We start from the raw sequence: 20355 nt of genomic DNA on the forward strand, positions 1-20355 counted from the left end.
AGGGGGAAATGTTGCAGGCTACTAATTGAAACCTTTTATGCTCTTTACGACCTGGTACAGAGAGAATCCCAAAGCCTTGGAGCATAGCAGTAAACTCACACTGTCAGGAGTACCACAGGAGCAATAAGAAGTCATAGATGATCCAGTTCCTCATCCAAGATGCCACCTGAATTTCTATGCCAGAAAAATGGAGGCTTATTGTTTGGAGAATAACATACCTTTTGAGGTTTTTCTTAATGTTGATAAGACTCTGGCACATCCTCTTTTTATTGGTAATCTTAGTCCCAATATCAACATGGGCTGTCTCCCTCCAAATGCTTCCTCTTTGATCCAATCAGTGGGTCAAGGAGTTATAGCAGCTTTAAAGTACTGCTATCTGAGAAGGACCTTTGCCCTGGCTTTTGCTATAATCACAGAAGTTTGAGAGGACTCTGGAGCCATTCTGGAAGGATTACAACATCTCTGACTATATGAAGAACCTTGCTTGGGTTTCGGTGATGTCACCAAAGAGTGTATGAACAGAATAGAATCTGAAAGCAGATTATAGAGTCTAAGTCCATTCTTTGAATTGTTTGATTTCAAAGAATTTTCTAAGCAGGTATAGGTGGCAGAATTCAACAATACTGTGGTTGAGTTTGCAAACAACTTGAACTTATATATGGATGAAGATGACATTGAGGCACTCCTTACAGGTGGTTCCTGAGGAATTGACTAATGAGGAGTTATTGGGACTGGAACAGAAATGCAGGCAAAGAAGAAGCAAAAGAAAAGGAAACTGGAGAAGAAGAAAACATAAACTCACATTGAAGAGTATACAGAAGCTTTCTCAGACATTCCTAAAGAGTTTTTAAACATGGACCCCAACACAGGAAAAGTTTTCCATTAATGGAGAGGGGTATTCATGTCACATTATCTGCTTACAAGCAAATCTATGATGAAAAAGATAATAAACCAAGCATATCACCAACAGATGTTAACTGTTCTGAAAACAGTAACACCTTCCCAAGAAGGACCTCAGTGGGGTCCTTCAGTAGGGCAGTAGTCCAGAAAAAGGCATTGATTGTAATTACAGGAGATGACAGCTCCATACTTGTCATTGTCCCTGAAGACCTTCCAGCAGGACAAGATGCAGATGTGGAAGACAGTGTAACTGATGATCTTAACTCTGTTTAGACCTAGGCTAATGAGTATGTGTGTCTTTGTTTTTAAGCAAAAGCATAAAATGTAAATATATAAGTAAAAGCAGTAAAAATCTTATAAAGATATAAACCAAGGAAATGAACAGCTGTACAATGCTTGTATTTTAAGCTAAGACCTTATAAAAGTCCAAAAGTTAAAAAAAATGTAAAAGCTTACAAAGTAAAAAAGTTAAGGTAAGCTCAAGTTAACTTATTGAAGAATGAAAAATATTTTTATAAATTTAGTGTAGCTTCAATATAAAATGTAAAGTCTACAGCAGTGAACAGTAATGGTTGAGACCTTCATATATCCTTAGCACTCACTCACTCACCCAGAGCAACTTCCAGTCCTGAAAGCTCCATTCACAGTAAGTATCCTAAACAGATGTAATGTATTTTATCTTTTTTCCTATGTCTTTCCTATCTTTACATACACAGACACTGACCACCGTGTTATAATCATCCTCAGCATTCAGTACAGTAACATGCCACAAAGGTTTACAGCCTGGGAACAATATGCTATGCCATCTAGCCTAGGTGTGTACTAGGCTACATGATCCAGATTTGCATATGTGTGCCTTATGCCTTATGAGGTTTGCACAAAATTGCCTAACAGCTCATTTTTCAGAGTGTATCCCCATCATTAAGCAGAGGACTATACTTTCAACAAAAAGAAATAACAAGGCCTCTAAAGATAAGACTCTTTGATCTTCTACACCTGTTTCTCTTCCACCAAAGTGAGTTATAGAAACCAGAATTCCTGTTCCCCAAGGCCCTCCTTTCCAATGCAAGTCATATAACCTGGAAAGGTCACTCTCTCCTGCTTCCTTGAAAACTCTCCTTCCAGAGGGCCCTGGCTCATCATGGGAGGAAGGAATGCTCATAGAGAGGCCAAGAAGAATCTGGGCAGACTGGCCTTGCTGGGTTTCTCCTCAGTCTACCATGATTCCATCGCTCTTTTATCCAATCCATTGCTATGTGATTGTCCATTCTTCCCCAAACCTAAGCCTGAAAACAGACAGCTTTCTCTGGCCTTGGGGTCTTCATTTATGAAAGCTTCCTTGTCACATAAAACTTTGGTTAAGTAAATTTATTATGCTCCTTTCTTGTTATATCTTTGTTATGGGAGTGTTGGTCATGACTGTCATCCTGGGTAACAAAAGACAACATATCTTTCTGTTCCTATACTTCTTTTCTCTGCCTCTAAGATTGTACACATAGTAACTGCTTCAAGAAAGAGTAGCTGTTTCCCCTGCTGTAAAAATTCAGTTCCAGCAAGTATTACATGAGTTGAGCAACTTTATTAATGATTTGATGAGACTGTTTGCCATCTCACTACCATCTGTCTCAGATTTCCTTATTTCTTCCTTCATCTCCACAGACTAACAGCTAAATTACATCCCCTCCTCAATCCGGTTCTGCCTATAGCAAGTGCTGAGAAGGCTTCCAAAGGAATTACTTACAAGTGTGGCTCTCAGCAATGGCTATACAAGGAATTATGATGGACAATGTATGCATACTGTTGAAATGTATTGTGTTTGGCCCATTAAATATGTAACATTGCACATGCTTGGGTAGACTGTCATTTTGCTTTAATTTTCATTGTTTTTGAAGTCTTATTTTTAAACTAGAAAGCAGATTTAATATAAAAATCAAATTAATAGGATTTGTAGAAGTACAAGCACTTAAATGACAAAAGTATATTTTATTTCTCTTGGGTTAGAAATTTTATCATTTAAAGATTGTCTAATTTTATTGAAAATGTTTATTATTAAAATTGTTAATCCTATAGGAAACTACATAGAAAAAATTAATTTCCCCTCCTACTTTAAGCCTTCTGATTTTCCTCCTCAGGGGTAATCATGACCCATAAATTATTTTCTTGTATATCTTTCTAAGAGGTATAAAGTTTTTTCCCTTCATCCTTTTTTTAATAGCAATTTCCTTTTCACATTACTGTAAATCTTGAATCATTCCACTTATTATTAGTATATAAATACTTACAAATACATCTCTCTTGGATTTTACTATTCTGTTATTTTTTATATTCATTAGATTTGTATACATATATAGAGTTGGATTCTGTGACTGTGAATCCAGCAATCCTTGTTGTTTCCTGTTTGCCAGAGGTAAAGACAGTAAATTTTACAATAAGTTTATCTAGTATTTATCCTCTTATTTCTTAATTACATGCTTATATTTTCACTTCTTAGTGATTCCACTTTAGAAATATATATTGACTTCTCTGTTTGGAAGATAAGGTTTTATTTATCTTTGACCCATATACTCTGCACATATACTCACCACATCCTGTCCTTGCAGTCCTTTAAATATCAAACCTCTGCTTCTATGAATATAGATTTTACTATAGCTATGTAAAAAAAAAAACCTTAAGCCTGATCTATGAAGTGTGCTGTGATTACTTTTCTTTTTCAGTAACACTCTCTTTTTAGATGCTCAGCCATTTATTTGCTTACAGCCTAGAACACTAACTCTTTTCTCAAACTATCAAACATATTGTATATTCTATCAATTTTATTTCTCTGAAACTATCATTCTAGGACCTTTTGATCTGCTCCAATCTGGGCAGATAGTATCCAGACTATGTGTGCTACATAGTCTTTATTTTGAAGTCTAACTCCAACAATTCTGAGGATGAAGAAAGAAGGTTCATGACCTTTTCCTTTTGTTGAATCCAAGTTGTCTGAATTCTCTGTCTTCTCTTTTTTGATTCATCCTCTTTTGATGGGCATACAACCTCCATTACACTCCCAAAAAAGGAACTTGAAATGGAAATTTCAAAGCAATTTCATTTCCAAAAAAGGTTTTATTCTATTTAAACTCAGACATAATTTGGCTGGGTATGCAACTCTGAGTGGTAATCATTTTGCCTCAGAATTTTAATGACATTTAATATTGCAATTGAGAGGAATAATTCCACATTAATTCTTGACCATTTATATGAAATCCATAGTGTTCTTTCTAAAAGGTTCATAAAATCCTTGTCCTAAATTTTCTGGAATACCATAATTATGAACCAATCATGTGCCTTAATAACTCACTTCCATTCTAGAAACCCATGAGAACTTGTTCTCAATGATTTTTGATGTCTTCATTCCTTCTTCCTTTTGTTGTCTTCATTCTCTCTTGTTAGAGCTCCAGATGTTGAATTCCAAGACTGTGGTTCTAATATTGTCTTTTTGTTGTGATTTTCCATCTTTTGCCCTTTTACTTAGCATTCAAGAATATTTTCCCACCTTTGTCTTCCAATCCCAAGAACTTCTCATGTTCCTTGTATTTCTTTCTCCTAGCTTTTTGTTCTTATTTCATAGATATAAGGTAATCAGTCTTCACCTTGTGTGGTAATGCAGGATTATAAAAACAAACGTGAAGCTGAGACCATGTAAAATAATCTTAAGCAGAAAAAAATGACAATTATTCTGTGAAATTTGGCAATCTTTTCATAATACTAAAAACTCTCATGCTATCACTTCTAAATGTATAGGGAAATAAAATAATAAAACTAATATTTAGAGATGGAGTTGTGGCTCAAGCAGTAAAAGCACCTTCCTAGCAAACGTGAAGGCCTGAGTTCAAACCCCAGGGCCTCCAAAAAAAAAAAAAAAAAAAAAAACCACCTAGTATTTACTTAGTACTCTATAATTTAAAACATTGAAAATAAAAATGATTCCATTCCTGGGACAGAGCTTGTTGCCTTCTCCTGATATAACTTACGATACTAAGGAAGCATATTTTATTTTTGGCTGTACTTGGGATTGAACTCAGAGCCTTGCTCTTGCTAGGCAAGTCCTCTACCACTTAAGCTATGCTCCCAGCCTTTTTTGCTTTTGGTTACTTTTTGACTCAGGATCTCACATGTATGCCCAGGTCCACCTGGACAGCAACCCTCCTATAACTTATGCTTCCCACATAGCTGAGGTGACAGGTGCATGTTGCCACGACCAGTATTTCATTAGTTGAGATGGGTTTTTGATAACATTTTGCCTGGGCTGGCCTTGAACCATGGTTCTCCTTGGATCAGTTTCCAACCACCTAACCTTTGTGTTTTTAATATTGTGAAGGGTCTCCAAGGGTTCGTTACCATGAATTACTTTGCCAGTATCACTTCCTCTGAGATACCGTCAATCTCTTCACTACAAATATTTTCATCCACATAGAGAATTTAGCAATTATCTGCTTATATCTACTCACCTTAACTAGTTTTGGAAATCTAGGTGCAAATTTCATAATAATATCCTTTTTGGTCTAGCAACACAACTTAATGGTAGTCAATAAATGCCATCTTTTGAATACAGTCTTTCCTGGCAATAAAATGTTTCCTTTTCCATTCTCTTTTTAATTAGCATTTTCTTCATGTGGCAACTAACACCAACACTTTGACCTGAATACTATTTAAATTATTTTCTATAAGTCTTCAATCCAATCATAAGTGCTTTCTATTCCTAGTGTATTTTAATCTAAAAGACACTGAAGCAACATTACTTGGTTTTTAAATATTCTATGACTCCTTCAAATACTCTTCACGCAGGTGGAGTCCCTTTGAGTTCTTTCCGTGCTACCACCATTCCCAAACCTTTTAATCATATTCCATCTCTTTTCATGTGAAAAGTGTCATTCCTTGGTGGCACATTCACCTTGATGGCTAATTTCTTCTTTTAATTATCCATTCCCATAAAATATCACATGGGTTTATCACTGAGAGACCTGGAGGTGACTCCACAGCACACTGTTGTCTATGCAGTAACCAATCACTGCTGGACTTTGAAAGACGTGATGACTGGTCACTGATCGTGGTGTCTATCTATTAGGACTTTAATGTCTGACCAGAAGAGTTAACAGAAAAGTTTTTGTGATTCTGTGTAATTGCTCATGATAACCGAAATTTGAACTTATTGCTGGAGAACTAGTGCTATAAAATCAGCTATGCAGCTGTTATTTGTGAACATTGGAGCCATGCACTAGGGTTTGAGGTTGATTTGTCTCCTCTGAAACTCATGTTGAAGCTTAATTCTCAATATGACATATTAAGAAATAGGAACAAGTAGATCATTAAGAGGTAATTAAGCCTCCGCCCTCATGAATGGATTAATCAAATCATTCAATTAATGACTAGTGGATTTGTGAGTGGTTCTGCTATTAAAAAAGCCAGTTTGGATTTGGAGGCTACTTAAAAATCTAGACACTGATCTACCATGTGATCCAGCAATACCACTCCTGGGGATATACCCAAAAGAATGTGACACAGGTTACTCCAGAGGCACCTGCACACCCATGTTTATTGCAGCACTATTCACAATAGCCAAGTTTTGGAAACAGACAAGATGCCCCACTACTGACGAATGGATCAAGAAAATGTGGTAACTATACACAATAGAATTTTATGCAGCCATGAAGAAGAACAAAATGTTATCATTAGCTGGTAAATGGATGGAATTGTAGAACATCATTCTGAGTGAGGTTAGCCTGGCCCAAAAGACCAAAAATCATATGTTCTCCTTCATATGTGGACAAGGGCAAACACAACAAGGGGATTGGACTTTGATCACATGATAAAGCGACAGCACACATGGGAGGTATGGGGATAGGTAAGACACCTAAAAAAATAGATAGCATTTGTTGCCTTCAACGCAGAGAAACTAAAGTAGATACTTTAAAGCAACTGAGGCCAATAGGAGAAGGGGACCAGGAACTAGAGAAAAGATTAGTTCAAGAAGAATTAACTTAGAAGGTAACACACACGCACAGGAAATTAATGTGAGTCAACTCCCTGTATAGCTACCCTTATCTCAACTAGCAAAAACCCTTGTTCCTTCCTATTATTGCTTATACTCTCTCTTCAACAAAATTAGAGATAAGGGCAAAATAGTTTTTGCCAGGTAGCGAGGTGGTGGAGGGAGAAGGGGAGGGGGAGAGAGGGAGGGGGTAGGGGGAAAGGGAGGGGGTGGCAGGAAAGGGAGGGGGTGGGGGCAGGGGGAAGGGGGGAGAAATGACCCAAACATTGTATGCGCACATGAATAAAGTAAAAATTTTTAAAAAAAGCCAGTTTGGCCCTGTCTCTCAGGTGTTTTCTGTCCCTAACAATGTGATACTCTGTGCTGCCTTAGGACTCTGATAAGCTTATCACCAGATGCAGCCCTTTGACCTTCGACCAAAACCATGAATCCAAATAAATCTTTTTTCTTTATAATTTACCTACTCTGTGATATTGTGTTATTAGCAACAGAAAACATACTGATACCATGCAGAGAGAACTGCCTGTATATCTCTTATTTCGTAGGTACATTAATGACAATTTAAACTGTTCTTCTCTCTGTATCCCCTTGTTCACTCAAATTTACTTTATTTTTCCAAATTTACTTATTTGACTGTTATTTGCCTGTTTGTGTGTCATTTGTTTGTTCTCTACCTTGATATCAGTCTGATGGCTTATATGTAAGACTGGAGCACTAAAAACTCATGTGCAGAGCTCATCAATGTGTTGAGTTCTGGATGATCTGACCAGGCCATTTCTTAGGGAGTAGCATATATTAATGCCATAAATCTTACCTTTTGGAATGGTCAGCTTCAACAGAAAACACCCTCCAGATATCCTTTCTAGGAGAAAACACCTTGCAACCTGTCCCCTTGTACTGAGCAGAAAAGAAGGCCTGGGATTTTTATAGCTATTTCCCAACCATGTTTTTTCAGTTTGGTACCTTTATTCTCCACCATATCTGTTTAGAGGCCTTGTGTTTCAGACTCAGCAGAGAGTAAACCTTCAGCTTGGTGAAGAATGGGCAGTCAGACTACCTGCTGTTTAAGGGTTTTGTTTTGCTTTGTTTTGTTGTTGTGAGACAGGCTCTTGTATATCCCAGGCTGGGCTTCAGTTTGCTGTGCAGCCCTGGCTGGCTTCAAACTCATGTTCCTCCTGCCTTAGCTTCCCGAGTGCTGGAATTCCAGGCATCAATTATCTCACCTGCTGTTGTTAGCCCTGTCTTACTTCCCTCTTCCACAGGTTTATTCTGTCACCAGCCATCAGGGCTTCCTGACTTTGCCTACTTCTAGTTGAGGTTCAGCTTTCTTCACTTGCCACCTGTCCATCCACCGTCTATGCATCTAAGTCTAGTTGCTATTTTCCCGTATTTCTTTGCCTTTGTGGGTTTATAGTTTTCAAAATAAAATCTTTGGCTGGCAGCATAGCTCAAGTGACAGAACGCCTGCCTAGCAAGCACAAGGCCATGAGTTCAAACCCCACTACACAAAAACAAACAAATAAAAGAAAAACTTTATTGTCTTTTAGTGGGGTTTAGAAAGAGAAAAAAAGTTAGTGTATATGGTCAATTCAACATTTTTAATTAGAAAGCTCATTTTGAAAAAAATAATACACTAATGGTTATTTTTTCAATACTCAATTCTAAATTCTTGAGCAAATCGAATTCAATATATGGAAAAATGATAAAGTTATACTTTTTCCAGTTATTTTGACTGCTTTTATAGAATAAAATACCTTATTTTCCTTTTGTTATTTTTCTTCTAAACACAGATAAAGGCTTTCCCATTTGTCTGTCATTGATTTTTATGGTTTTGGGCAAAATAAGCCGTATTTGGTGAGAGCATTTTGAGTAAATGACTTATAACACTCCTTCAGCAGAATTATCTGACTGCATCTCTTGGAATTTTTAATAACTCCCTTAATATATTCTGTCATCCCATCTGTTTTGATTTAAGTTGATTATACAGACATGCTGGCTGCAAAAAGCCACCTGATCACTTCAGTCGTGTGTTATGCATGCATTCAACCCAAGGTATTTTCAGAGTGGAAACAAACTGCTACTGTTTAATTATATCCATTTGTTAGGTTTCTCCAGGGTAGATTACCTAGAACATTGGAAAATTAAACATTAGACGTATTGGTAGAAAGTCATGTCACCGATTTTTAAAAACCAATTCAATTGAAGCTGCCACGGATTCCCTAACGGACAATTCTCTGACTATATCCCAAGGGAAAACTGTATTGAACAGAGCCAAAGGTTAAGGCAGAGGAGTACAGTGAGACCAAGAAACAGCCAATCGGGTGGAGAGCGTCTAAAGACCTGGTGCCTGCAGGCGAAGCAGCACCAAGCAGAGCTGGTTAGTGTCCCCAGACTGCGGATGAACACCACATCCAGGTCCTAAACGTTCCTTATGTTGACTGCAGCCAGCAAGCCGACCTGTGGCCAAGGAGAGGGATAGATGCCCAAGCGACTCGCTCTGCACATCGGCAGACAAGACAATCCTCCTGTGCTGGAATGTTCTCATTCAAAGGTATTGGTGCTTTTTCATTGACTTCCTATTTTCTTAAGAATTATGGAAAACAGAGAAGCTGGAGCCGGAGTTGGATTTCTGCTTTCTAGTAATGCTTTGTTCTTGTTCTCAGTCTAAATGCCAGCTTTAAAATGGTTAACCTCAGGGGGAGACTGTACTAAAGCAGAATAAAGGAACACTTTCCACTGCTTAATCCGACTGTGCATGGACCTTTTATTACCGCAGACTCTTTGTTAGTGTTGCTATTGTTCTGAGGTAAGCAGGCTACAAAAGCAGCTTTGAACCAGCATGTTCTGCTACCTTCAGTACTAAGAAGATCGGAGGGGAGGAACTGAGGCTACATATCTTCAAGGTTGTTGCAATCTATATAGGTAATTATCAGCCTTAGAGAGAAAAAGGTCTAAATTGCTAATCAAGGATAATAAAGACTATTTGACCAGTGTTTGGATTCCCGTGTGCTCAAGACATAAGTTCTATTAAAAATGAACCCTTTGCCTTTTGCCATTGTGCTTAATAATTATGATGTCTTCATTATCATTTATTACAGACAGCTAGTGTGATCAGAGACAAGTCATCAGCATATTAAGAACCCCTTGTTTTAGTTGCCAAGGTAATTGGAAGGATAATTTAATATGTTACAGAATAACAAAAGACCCATGGGAAACATATTCCATTAGGTGATGGATGAGATTGCTTGATGGAGCTTTTATTTTTGAGAGTGGTTCCCTTCTTTTGTCTCTCATCACATCAATTATCTATTAGAAGGAATGGATAAAACAGGGAATTCTATCATGTGCCACACAATTATTTATTCTATACATTAGGTAAGATTTGACTTATGTCTTAGATATTAAATTGTTAGTCATATGGAAGGTTCCACTGGTAAGTTATCCGTTATCTTCCGTGGGACAGTCGAAGTCACACGTCAAGGATGTGAGTGGAGGCGTGGGAGAAGTGGGGAGAAGCTTTTCTCAAGGAACTGACAAGGTTCTGAAGATTTCTGTGTTTCCTTTTCTAGTTCTCTGGAAAAAGCATGACCCCCCCCCCCCCCAGAAAATTTAATCTTTGTAGGAAATCATCAGGGCTGACATGTTTAAGAAATACCTCCAAAAGATTCTATAAGTAATGCCAATTATTTATGCAGCTATTATTTTAAAGGGGAAATGTTAATGCACTGATAGTTTCTAAATTGCCAACCCAATAGTAGTTTTATTCCTTTTTTACTCATTTATCCTTTTATTTATTATTATCTGTGGAACTAAGAACACTTTGCCTCTGTAATACTATCCATTATGCTATCATGAAACACTTGGGGATTTTCTGTTTCTTCAAATATTACTAACATGCATGATTCTATTTCTCAAGTATCATATGCAAGTAAAACTAATATGAATAGCTGATATTTAGAAATCATTGCTTCATTATAGGAAATATAATTCATGGTAATAATACAAAAAATCCTAACATTAAGATTTAAAAAACAGCTATGAAATAAAGTAAGAACTTTTTTCCATATGTGTGAAACTATTGTCTTATTTATTTCTATGTTTAAAAGACATTTGAGAGGGTAAAATAACCAATTAATTGGATAGCCAGAGGGCGTCTGTTAGCAACGTTAATGAATGGGAATGGGAATATAGGTAGAGTGTTATTCTGGAGAAGAGAACACAGAAGGATAAGTATCTTGTACTTGAACTAAGAAAAGTTCTTATTGAGATGATGCAAAATCTGTTTTTGCTAAAGGAAGAATAAAAAAAAAACAGGCAGAATGCAATCTTAGAAAAATAAGGTTAGTGTCAATGAGGCATTTCAGGGCAGCAAGAGATAGCTTCATTTAGGGAATGCATTAAAGCAACAGAAGTGGCATCATGGGAATGAAATAAAAGACCATGACTGGCCTGTGACATCAGAAAGGCCCATCCTAAATCCCAGCACTGCCACCTACTCCCTGTGTAAACAACTGGGTCCCTTAGCCCTACTTGCTTGACTCATGAGTCCACATAATTATAAGCAGTTCATGTAAGTCTAAGAAGGGTGTGATAATAAAGATAGGAGAGCAAAATAGATTCTGGCCTCATAGGGGCTGATTGGGTTGACAGGATCACTCCTTAGAAGAGGGATTGGCTTCACTGGAAACAATGGAAAGGCCCTAATTAGTGTCTTCATGTCTGTCCTCACCCTCTCCATTCTCTTTCATCTCTCAAATAATACCACACTTCTACTTTTGAGAACATTACCTTCAGTTTAATGCTTTGAATCCTATGTAAATGCAAATAGCCTTGGGAAGACTACTTTAAGATGTTATTACCCCTGGTGTTCTGGCATGATCTGGGAGCATAAGCTGAAGGAAATGCTGAATAGAAGAGACCTTTTTAAATAATAAAGATGGAAATATCAGGCAAAAGGGATGTTACTGAGAAAGGAAGAACTAAACTAGAAAGTTCAGAGTTAGGGAAAGATATCCTTGACACTCAGATAACTTAGCAAACGCCTCTGGAGAGACCAGGTTAACTAGAAACATACAACTGAGTTGTGGGTCCAAAATGGAGTTGAAACCTTAAGGTAGGGAACAATCTTGGAGAGAAATGTGATACACACAATTATTTTTTTTTGGTCACTTAGGAGGATGTTTCCATGAGGAGTCACTCTCATGTTTATAGAAAGAGTTCATTTACTGGCTTGAAGGGGGAATAAATAAGAGGAAAAGGAAGTGAAATCTAAGAGAAAGAGCAAAATTTTTATGTTGGTGACAGCAATTTTGGCAGGGTACTGGGAGGAAATAATGTGAAGAATGGTATTGTTGAAAACTCACTCTGGCTGTGTGCAAGCTAAACTTCAGTCTCAACAAAGAACAAAGATACAGCCCCTGAACAAGAATGACCTTCCAATTTGTGCAGCCTTTCAAACTCTTCAAGGTAGCACAGTTGTACCCCTTAGATTTTCTCCAACTTGAAATTAATTCTATTTGCTCCCACCTATTTGGGTGCGATTAGATCTAGAGAAGTTTGCATGCAACTTGAGGGTCAAATATGTAGGTCATTGCCAACAGTGTGGCTAATGGGAGGATCTCCATGTTCCCATGGTCATCCCTGCACTGGCCGGTGCCTCAATGTGATATCTAATCCCACTGATGCGCAAACACCTTTGGGTGAAAAAAATACTATGGAAAGCTATTTTAACTTTCTCTCTTCTACCACTTCTGATGGTCTGTCTTCTTTTTACAGTTTTTGTTTGTTTCTTTTACCAGATCAGAGTTCTTCCAGAAAAACAATAGGGTCTGACTTCAAATCTTCCACTGTGACATAGAAAATATTACATAAATATTTATTTCATGTATTAACCAATTCCCAAGAAACACATCGATGCATTCACATTGAACTACCAAAAGTTACATAAAGACTCAAGTGGCCAAACTAATGTCCTCAGTTTGACTTAACAATAATACCTGCGAGTTAGTGTTACGTGCCGGGGTCGAGGGTCCTTGCCTTCACAGGCCAGAGAACTGTCTCATGAGGCAGCTGAATGATGAGTCAAAGCCAGTATATAAAGTAGGATTTATTAGAGAGAAAGGAAAGGCTACAGCCGGGGTGAAGGCTGGGGTTTTTAATGGACATTTTAACTCTGAGTTAGGTGGGCTTTTCTCATTGGCCATGGATTCATGGACTTTCTCAGGTGAACTGGTTTGGTTTGCACCTTAATTGGGGGAGGGGAAACAATCTTGAGAGCATTTTACTCATCAGCCCTGTGGCAAATCTATCAGACTCTGTATCTGTCCTTTAGGATGCAGGAATGCAGGCCTTTAACTCCTCAGGATGCAGGAATGATATTGCTCTCCATGGGGAATGGGATACTCTCTCATCTGCCTTAGGTCTCCAGACCCAACAGTAGGAAAATTTTACCTTTGTTTGACATCACTCAGTAACTTCAGGCCACTGCATCCTGGCACCCTCGTGGTACTACTGATCTCAAGGAGCTGTGTAAATGCCCAAGCAAGTCTGATAAATACACACTGACAGAGTCCCTCTTATTAGTATAGCAGCCAAATCCAGAATATGCAGTCAGAAGGGTTGGTGAGAACAAGTGCAGAAGTATTTGCCACCTACTGAGAAGTAGAAATTGGCTCCCAGGAAGGGCAAAGGGCCCAGACCACAGCACATGGGTGGTAAGCTAGCCTTCTGGAGTCAGATGGATCTCTGGCATGAATGAGGATGATTAATTCCACTCAATCATCAAAAAACAGAAAATCATTTTTAGTCCTTTTTCATGCCTCACAAATCTTTTAACTACTTATGTCCTTTCAAAAATCCTTGTATGGTCTGAGAAAGGAAGCTAAGAACATGTCATACCTAATATACCTGAAGTGGTAATGTGATGGCACATACCTGTTAACAACCAGGACTGTTTGTATAACATCCCTTTCAGGCAGGTAATGGAAAACAATGAAGGCATTCTGCTGGAATGCTACCAAAATGTTGGTCTTATTTAGTTTAGTGTGATGTCATTGAGGGATCATTTGAAGGTGGAATCTGGGTTTGTGACCTGTGAATCAGTCAGTCTAGGATTCCTTCCTTCCATCCCCACCTGAAACTCCATTATTGGTATTTTTCCTCTCAGCAGACACAAGGGAAACATTTATATGGGTTCATTTGGTGGACACTGAGCTTCCTCTGGAAACATTTAGGTCTCTGTTCCATTTATACTTAGTTCACTGTCCCATTTATACTTAGTTCACAGGGACATTTAAGCTCCTTCACCCAACACTGTTGGTACAACCATTGTGCAATTTCTTGAGTGTCTCTCAAAAGCCCACTCAGTCTGTTCTTAGAGGAAAAACAAGTAATGTTCATAAAAAACAGACTCTAAACAAGTCAAAGTGTTTATTAAAAATTAGAAATATTGTTCCCAGTATGGTCTCGTATTTCTTATGGCTACAAATATGCATTTAAACAATTGTTCCTGGCATTCTGGAAGGGTACAGGCATTTGTCACTCCTGGGCCACCCTGTTGGACACACTCAAGCACTAGGTAAATATTTGAGTTGAATGAAGAATCTCTGTGAGGAAATTTATAAAAGTTGCCTTTGAACCCTGAGTCTGTATAGAAATATAGAGCTTCTATCCCCCACCCTGATCTTCCCCTCTAATAATGATTGCAGAATTATAACTTGCTCCCTTGACTGCACAACCTCTCCAAGAATTTGCACTTTACCTGTCTCTAGCTTCATTTTATTCATCATCTATAATTGCTTTCTAATTTATTTTTAAAAGTAGATTGAGTTTGCAGCAAGAAACTGATGTTACTCTAAAATCTTCATTCTCAAAAAATTCTTGGTAAGAACAATTTCCAGTTGTAGGAAAAGCTCTTTATTCTTCCCTTCCCTTCTTCTTGGCATCCAGTCATTAGAGTGAGATGACATACTTTTGATAACTTCAACTTCATATGATAAAATGTCAGGGAGCATTTTAACAATGTTAATGCTGTCAGTTAAATTCCCAAATAAGTCTTAGATCCCGCATTTTCTTCGAATTTCACATTGTCTTTGTTGAGACTCATTCACAGATGACTGCTTTAGATTTTAATGGACTTTTCTACATGTAGAATCTTCCTTCTTCAGTTTATTCTCCACCATGCTTCACAGTTATGATCTTAAGAAATCATAGTTTTCACATGATTCCTTTGCTCAAGAAATATGTGAGTGCCATTTCCCACCTCTGCCTTCTTAGTCCAAAGTGTGGTATAATACAATAGGAATTTTGTAGTCAAGTGCGTTTCAGTTCAAACCTTCATTGCACTGTTGTCATAGGTGACAACTTTGATTTCCATGTCAATGAAATGGAACTGATATCCATCTACATTGTATTTCATTTGAACTTTAAGTAGGATAATGAATGTTAAGTATGTAGGATGCCATCTGTGGCAGAGTAGATATTTAATAATTTGGAAACAATTCTTTCTACTTCAGAGTCAAGAAAGACTAAATTCCAGGTACAGCATAAAAGAGACTCATTATCTGATGTCTACCTGTTATCACTGCTTCTCTTCTCTCCCCCACCCCACTCTGCTCTCTCTATTCATCTTTTTCTCAAGGAATACTTTGGGTTCCCAAACATTGTGTGCTGTTTTAGTCTGCATTCCTCTATGCTTGTCGTGATAAGTGTCGTTTCCTTGATATATGATGTAACATTTATCTCCATTTTCTGGGAATCTCTTGATCATCACTGAACATGCAGATCAAGAATCAAGAATCATATGCTATCTGGACATGGTGTAATCACAGCTACTAAGTAGGCAGAGACAGGAGGATCGTGGTCAACCCAGGCAAAACCATTGACACCCTATCAGAAAATCAAACTAAAAGCAAAAGAACTGGAGACATGGCTCAGCAAACTCAAAGCCTGACTCCAGTACTGCAAGAGAAAAAGAGAGAGAGAAAGAGAGAAAGAGGGGAGAGAGAGAGAGAGAGAGGAGAGAGAAAGGAGAGAGAGAGAGAGAGGAATTATATGCTGCTTCATCATAACTTAGACTAAGCTATTTAATATTTGATCATCCTTACCATGTTTAGGTAAGCAGTTTACATGTTATCTAATTTAGTACTGAAAATCATTATTCTGTGTATCACAATATTGCCTGTCTCCCCCACTGCATTTGTGAACTATTAGAGTGTAGAGAAAAGTGATTATCATAGCTTGAATGACTTAATAGAAAGACAGACAGGGAGGACTAATGTATATTACAGATATGAAACTGTTTCCAGGAATTTTAAACAAATAAACAAAACAAACCTTAAAAACCAGAGTGCTCTGATGGAGATTGGAGAAGTTCAGATAAAAACAGATGGTCTGATAAGAAGCATTAAAAGTAATGATAGAGGAGAAGCTACTTCAGAGAATTTGTGAAGCAAGAGTCTAGGAATGCATTAAGTATGGGTTTTGGTTGCCAAAGAAGCAAGCTAGAGTAAAGGAGATAGCAAAAGAGCCAGTCTGTTTCAGAATTACTAATAATTTGTTCAGTTAGCACTTCCTTAGTGATAAGCCATCTACTATGTGGACAAAAACTGGTCATTTAAAGTTACTTTAAAAGACTTGAGAAAGGGATTTTGTAATCTGTAGCTTATAAATGAGACAATAGAAGTGTAACAGGACTTGTCCAAGACCATACAGGTAGAGATTGGAACGCTTGGGTTTGAGTCAGAGTTTGGTTAATAATGCTTGTACCCTTGATTACTCTACTACTCTGCCTACTTTTTGGGCTACAAAAAGGTAATTACTTTGGAAGAAAAAAGTCATGACATTTCCTCCAGAGTTTGAAACTAGAGAGAAATCAAGAAATTAAAAGCCAAGAAAATTAAGATGCTAGAAGAAACAAAGTTTTCCATTCCAAGTCCTCAAAATAATTGAAGACTGTGAGATTTCTCTACCTGTAGTGTGGACCCCTCTAAGAGTTCATTTGCTGCAGCAGGGGGATTACAATGCATACTGAAATCTAACACACACACAAGTTGTGTTTTGCTGGATGAGGGAGTAGGGAAGGGATAGGAAAGGAATTCAAGAAAACTGAAAGGAAGAAAGCTATAAATGCCAAGGTCATGAACTTTAGCTAGAAATCGTCCTTTCTTCCTGGACCCTATCCTTACCCTGGTGAATGGCTGTTAATTGATGGGGTAGAAATTGGGGAAGTGCCAGTGCCAAGTTATGGGTCAGGGACCTGTCTGTTGGTTACATCCCAGGGAGAAATGTCTATTTTGTCACCTCAGAGAGTTATTGATGAAAGATTATTTCTGGAGTCAGGAAGAAATCAAACAGGGTATAATTTTATATTTTATATAAAATTAAGCATGTCATCTATTTGATAAAATAAAAACCAGCTGTCGGGCATGGGAGCACACATTTGTAGACCCAGCATTTGAGAGGTGGAGGCAGAAGAACTGCAAGTTTGAGGCCAATTTGGGCTACATAGCAAGACTTTGTCTTATAAAAATTAAAAAATGAAATAAATAAATAAAAAGTTAACTGAAAGGCTTTTTTATTATCGTATTGATGCTTTACATTTGATAAGTGTGTGCTATAAAATATGTCCCATTTATTGAATTACTTTCAGATATATAGTAAGTGTTGAATTTATTCCACTGATTTTTTTAAAGAATGAATTTATTATTTAGGGGGAAATAAGGTGTATGAGGAGATGGAAATCTGTTTTATTTTTTGTTTGTCTTACTTTGATTTGTATTCCTTTTGCTGATGATTTGATTGGAATTCTATTTACCAAAATGTTTTGAAACATAACTGCTCAAGAAATGTCAAACACTGATTTTTCTGGAATTCATACTTATATCTAACTTTCATCTCAAACTTTATGCCTCATGCATTTTCAAACACTTTCAGATAGTTAAACTTACAAAAACATTTGTGGGTTTATTATTCTTTTCAACCCATCCTTTTTCTTCCAGTCTCACCATTGCCTTAATTCACACACATTTTTTTTTTTGCTTTGATTATTGCAATAACCTTGTAAAAGATCTGTAGGTTTGCCTTCTCTGGCTTCTGCATAAATGCCAGCACTCATTGTCAAAAATACACTTACTCATATTAATAACTTTCTTAAGCTTTTTTGAGATGATTCTTTGTTCTCAGAATAAAGTCCTGTTCTCTTCATGAATTAATTTCAAAGTTTTCATGGTCATCTCTTAATATGGGAGTCCGCTGATACGCCTTGCATCCCCTCTCTATGTTCCATACATTGAACTACTTGTAGTTGTCAAACATATCATGCTTTTCCACCACCTCAAGCCTTTCTGAATGTTGCTGCTTCTATTTGTAACATTAACATCTTTCCTTACATCCTTAGACTTCCTTCCTCCCACCATCACCTCTGTCTCGGTGGGTGTGTCACATCTCACTTTGGATTATTCTTTTCACTGTTCACACACCACCCAGCATGGATTAGATATCCTTTCTCTAAGCTCACCTACTACCATGTTCATATGTCTAGCACTTCAACCATGCTATATTTATGCTTGTCTAGTTTTCAGTAAATGTTTGTTGAGTGAGAATGAAATACAACAAAAACAAGAATTTTCTGTGATGAAAGTGGTAATGAAAAATATGTTTCCTATAAGATGCAATTATTGAACACTAGAAAAGGATCTGTAGCTTAAGTCAAATAAACTTTCCAAAGATTTACCAAAATTGTGCAGTGATCAGGAAATAGTTTGGGATTTGAGTCATAAGCATTTTCATTCTTTCTAAAAAAAATATTGCTCATTATACATGCTTCCTTTCAACCTAACCTTAATCAGAAATTTGAAGACATAGTTAAAATATTTGCTAAGTAATATGGGATGCCTTTTATGTGTTCGTAATCCCATCCAAATATTTGGTTTAGCTTCCTCATTTATTCAATATCATTTTGCTAGGAGAGAGCTAATGAGGTGCGTAAACTTCTCAAAATGGTTAACCTTTCTTTACAATAGTTGCTTTATCAATAAATTGATGGAATCAAATAGGTGAATTAAACCTCTAGGCACTCACATTGTTGTAGCATTCATCTTATTGCTGGCCTATCTTCAAATCACCACTGTCTTTGAGTAAAATGTGGATAACATTAACATTTACAGACACCATGTTTAGTATGATTCAGAAGCTCCCAAGACCCCCCAGAAACTCATGATTTTGTGTTAGGAACACCATGGAAAGCCTAGAAATCAGTGCCCCTTTTCCCGTAAATATCGGCAAATGCATTTGAGGAATTCAGTAAGAGATGATTGATAAACAGGTTTTTGACACCAAATGTTCCAACTATGAATGGTGACACTAAGTCTTTTTTAATCAGTGCTGTGTGATTAAAGGGTGAACACATTGTTTCATGAACATGGGATACACATCGCACCAATGACTTTCATGAAATTCAGAGCCTCATTCATACTCCTTTATGCTCATCTTCATTTTCCAGGACTTAAAGTGATTTGATTTACTTGTCTGAGTGTCTTCAATGAAGCTTTGTCTGGATTCTTCCTATTCTGCCAGCATTTTCCAGATAAATATTTATGAAGATTTTGTGTTACACTTCAATTGCGTTATCATGTGAAAGGCATAAATGCATTGAACAGGCTGTATGACTTTTCCTCTAGGCATTTCAGATCCAGATTTTAGACCCATTCTCTTTTTCCTATTGAATTTTTCTATATCATTCAAATTCATAGCTTGGAATGTTAGAACTGGAATATCATGAAAGCTAGAACTCTTGAAACAAATTAAGATTCCATCTACATAGGTATTTAGGTGACTTGAACAATATCATGCAGATGCTAATGGAAGTGTAAGTTTGGAATTAGGTCCAAGCCAGTATCCACACAGTGGCTTTAATTTGGTACCTATCATCTCCATCTTGGGACCACAGATTAATTTCTTGCCAGTCACTTTTCTGGAAGTCATAGAAGATTTGAAAAAAGAAAGATGGCTTCCTACATGGAGCATGTACAAAATGTAATATGAGATAAGGAGTTTTCATAAAACAGCTCCTGGTAAAGCATGCAGAATGGCATGGACTCTAGTGGGCAATGTTCTAAAGCACTACTGTTAACTTTATTTCAGCATTTTACCATTAACATTTAAATGAATATAGAATGTTTAAACCTGTTGAAATCACCATAAGAGCGGGACTAAGATAGAAAGGAGAAAGTGGAGGGAATGATCCAATTCAGACATTATACCTATATATATGGAAATGTCATAATGAAGCTTCCTGTGTAGCTAGCTTAAATAGAAATGCCTTTTTTGAAAAACAAAGGACCAGAAAGTAGAACACATCCTGTATGGGGGTTGGTACCAGTGGGAGGGGAGAGGATACAGAGAAGGGATAAAGGGGGAGGGTTAAT

At 37.3% G+C, this 20355-nt stretch overlaps 1 protein-coding gene across 1 annotated transcript in view; it reads left to right on the top strand.

Moving 5' to 3' along the window:
• Positions 1–9015: 9015 nt before the first annotated feature.
• Sorbs2 (sorbin and SH3 domain containing 2) overlaps positions 9016–20355 on the top strand; it is a 326863-nt gene continuing 315523 nt past the window's right edge. The window contains exon 1 of the mRNA XM_074054802.1: positions 9016–9482. Within this exon, the coding sequence (XP_073910903.1) occupies positions 9467–9482 (16 nt within the window). The 5' untranslated portion in view covers positions 9016–9466. The remainder of the gene's footprint in view (positions 9483–20355) is intronic.

This window comes from Castor canadensis, chromosome 14, assembly GCF_047511655.1.
Source record: "Castor canadensis chromosome 14, mCasCan1.hap1v2, whole genome shotgun sequence".
In the NCBI taxonomy this organism is placed as follows: domain Eukaryota; kingdom Metazoa; phylum Chordata; class Mammalia; order Rodentia; family Castoridae; genus Castor; species Castor canadensis.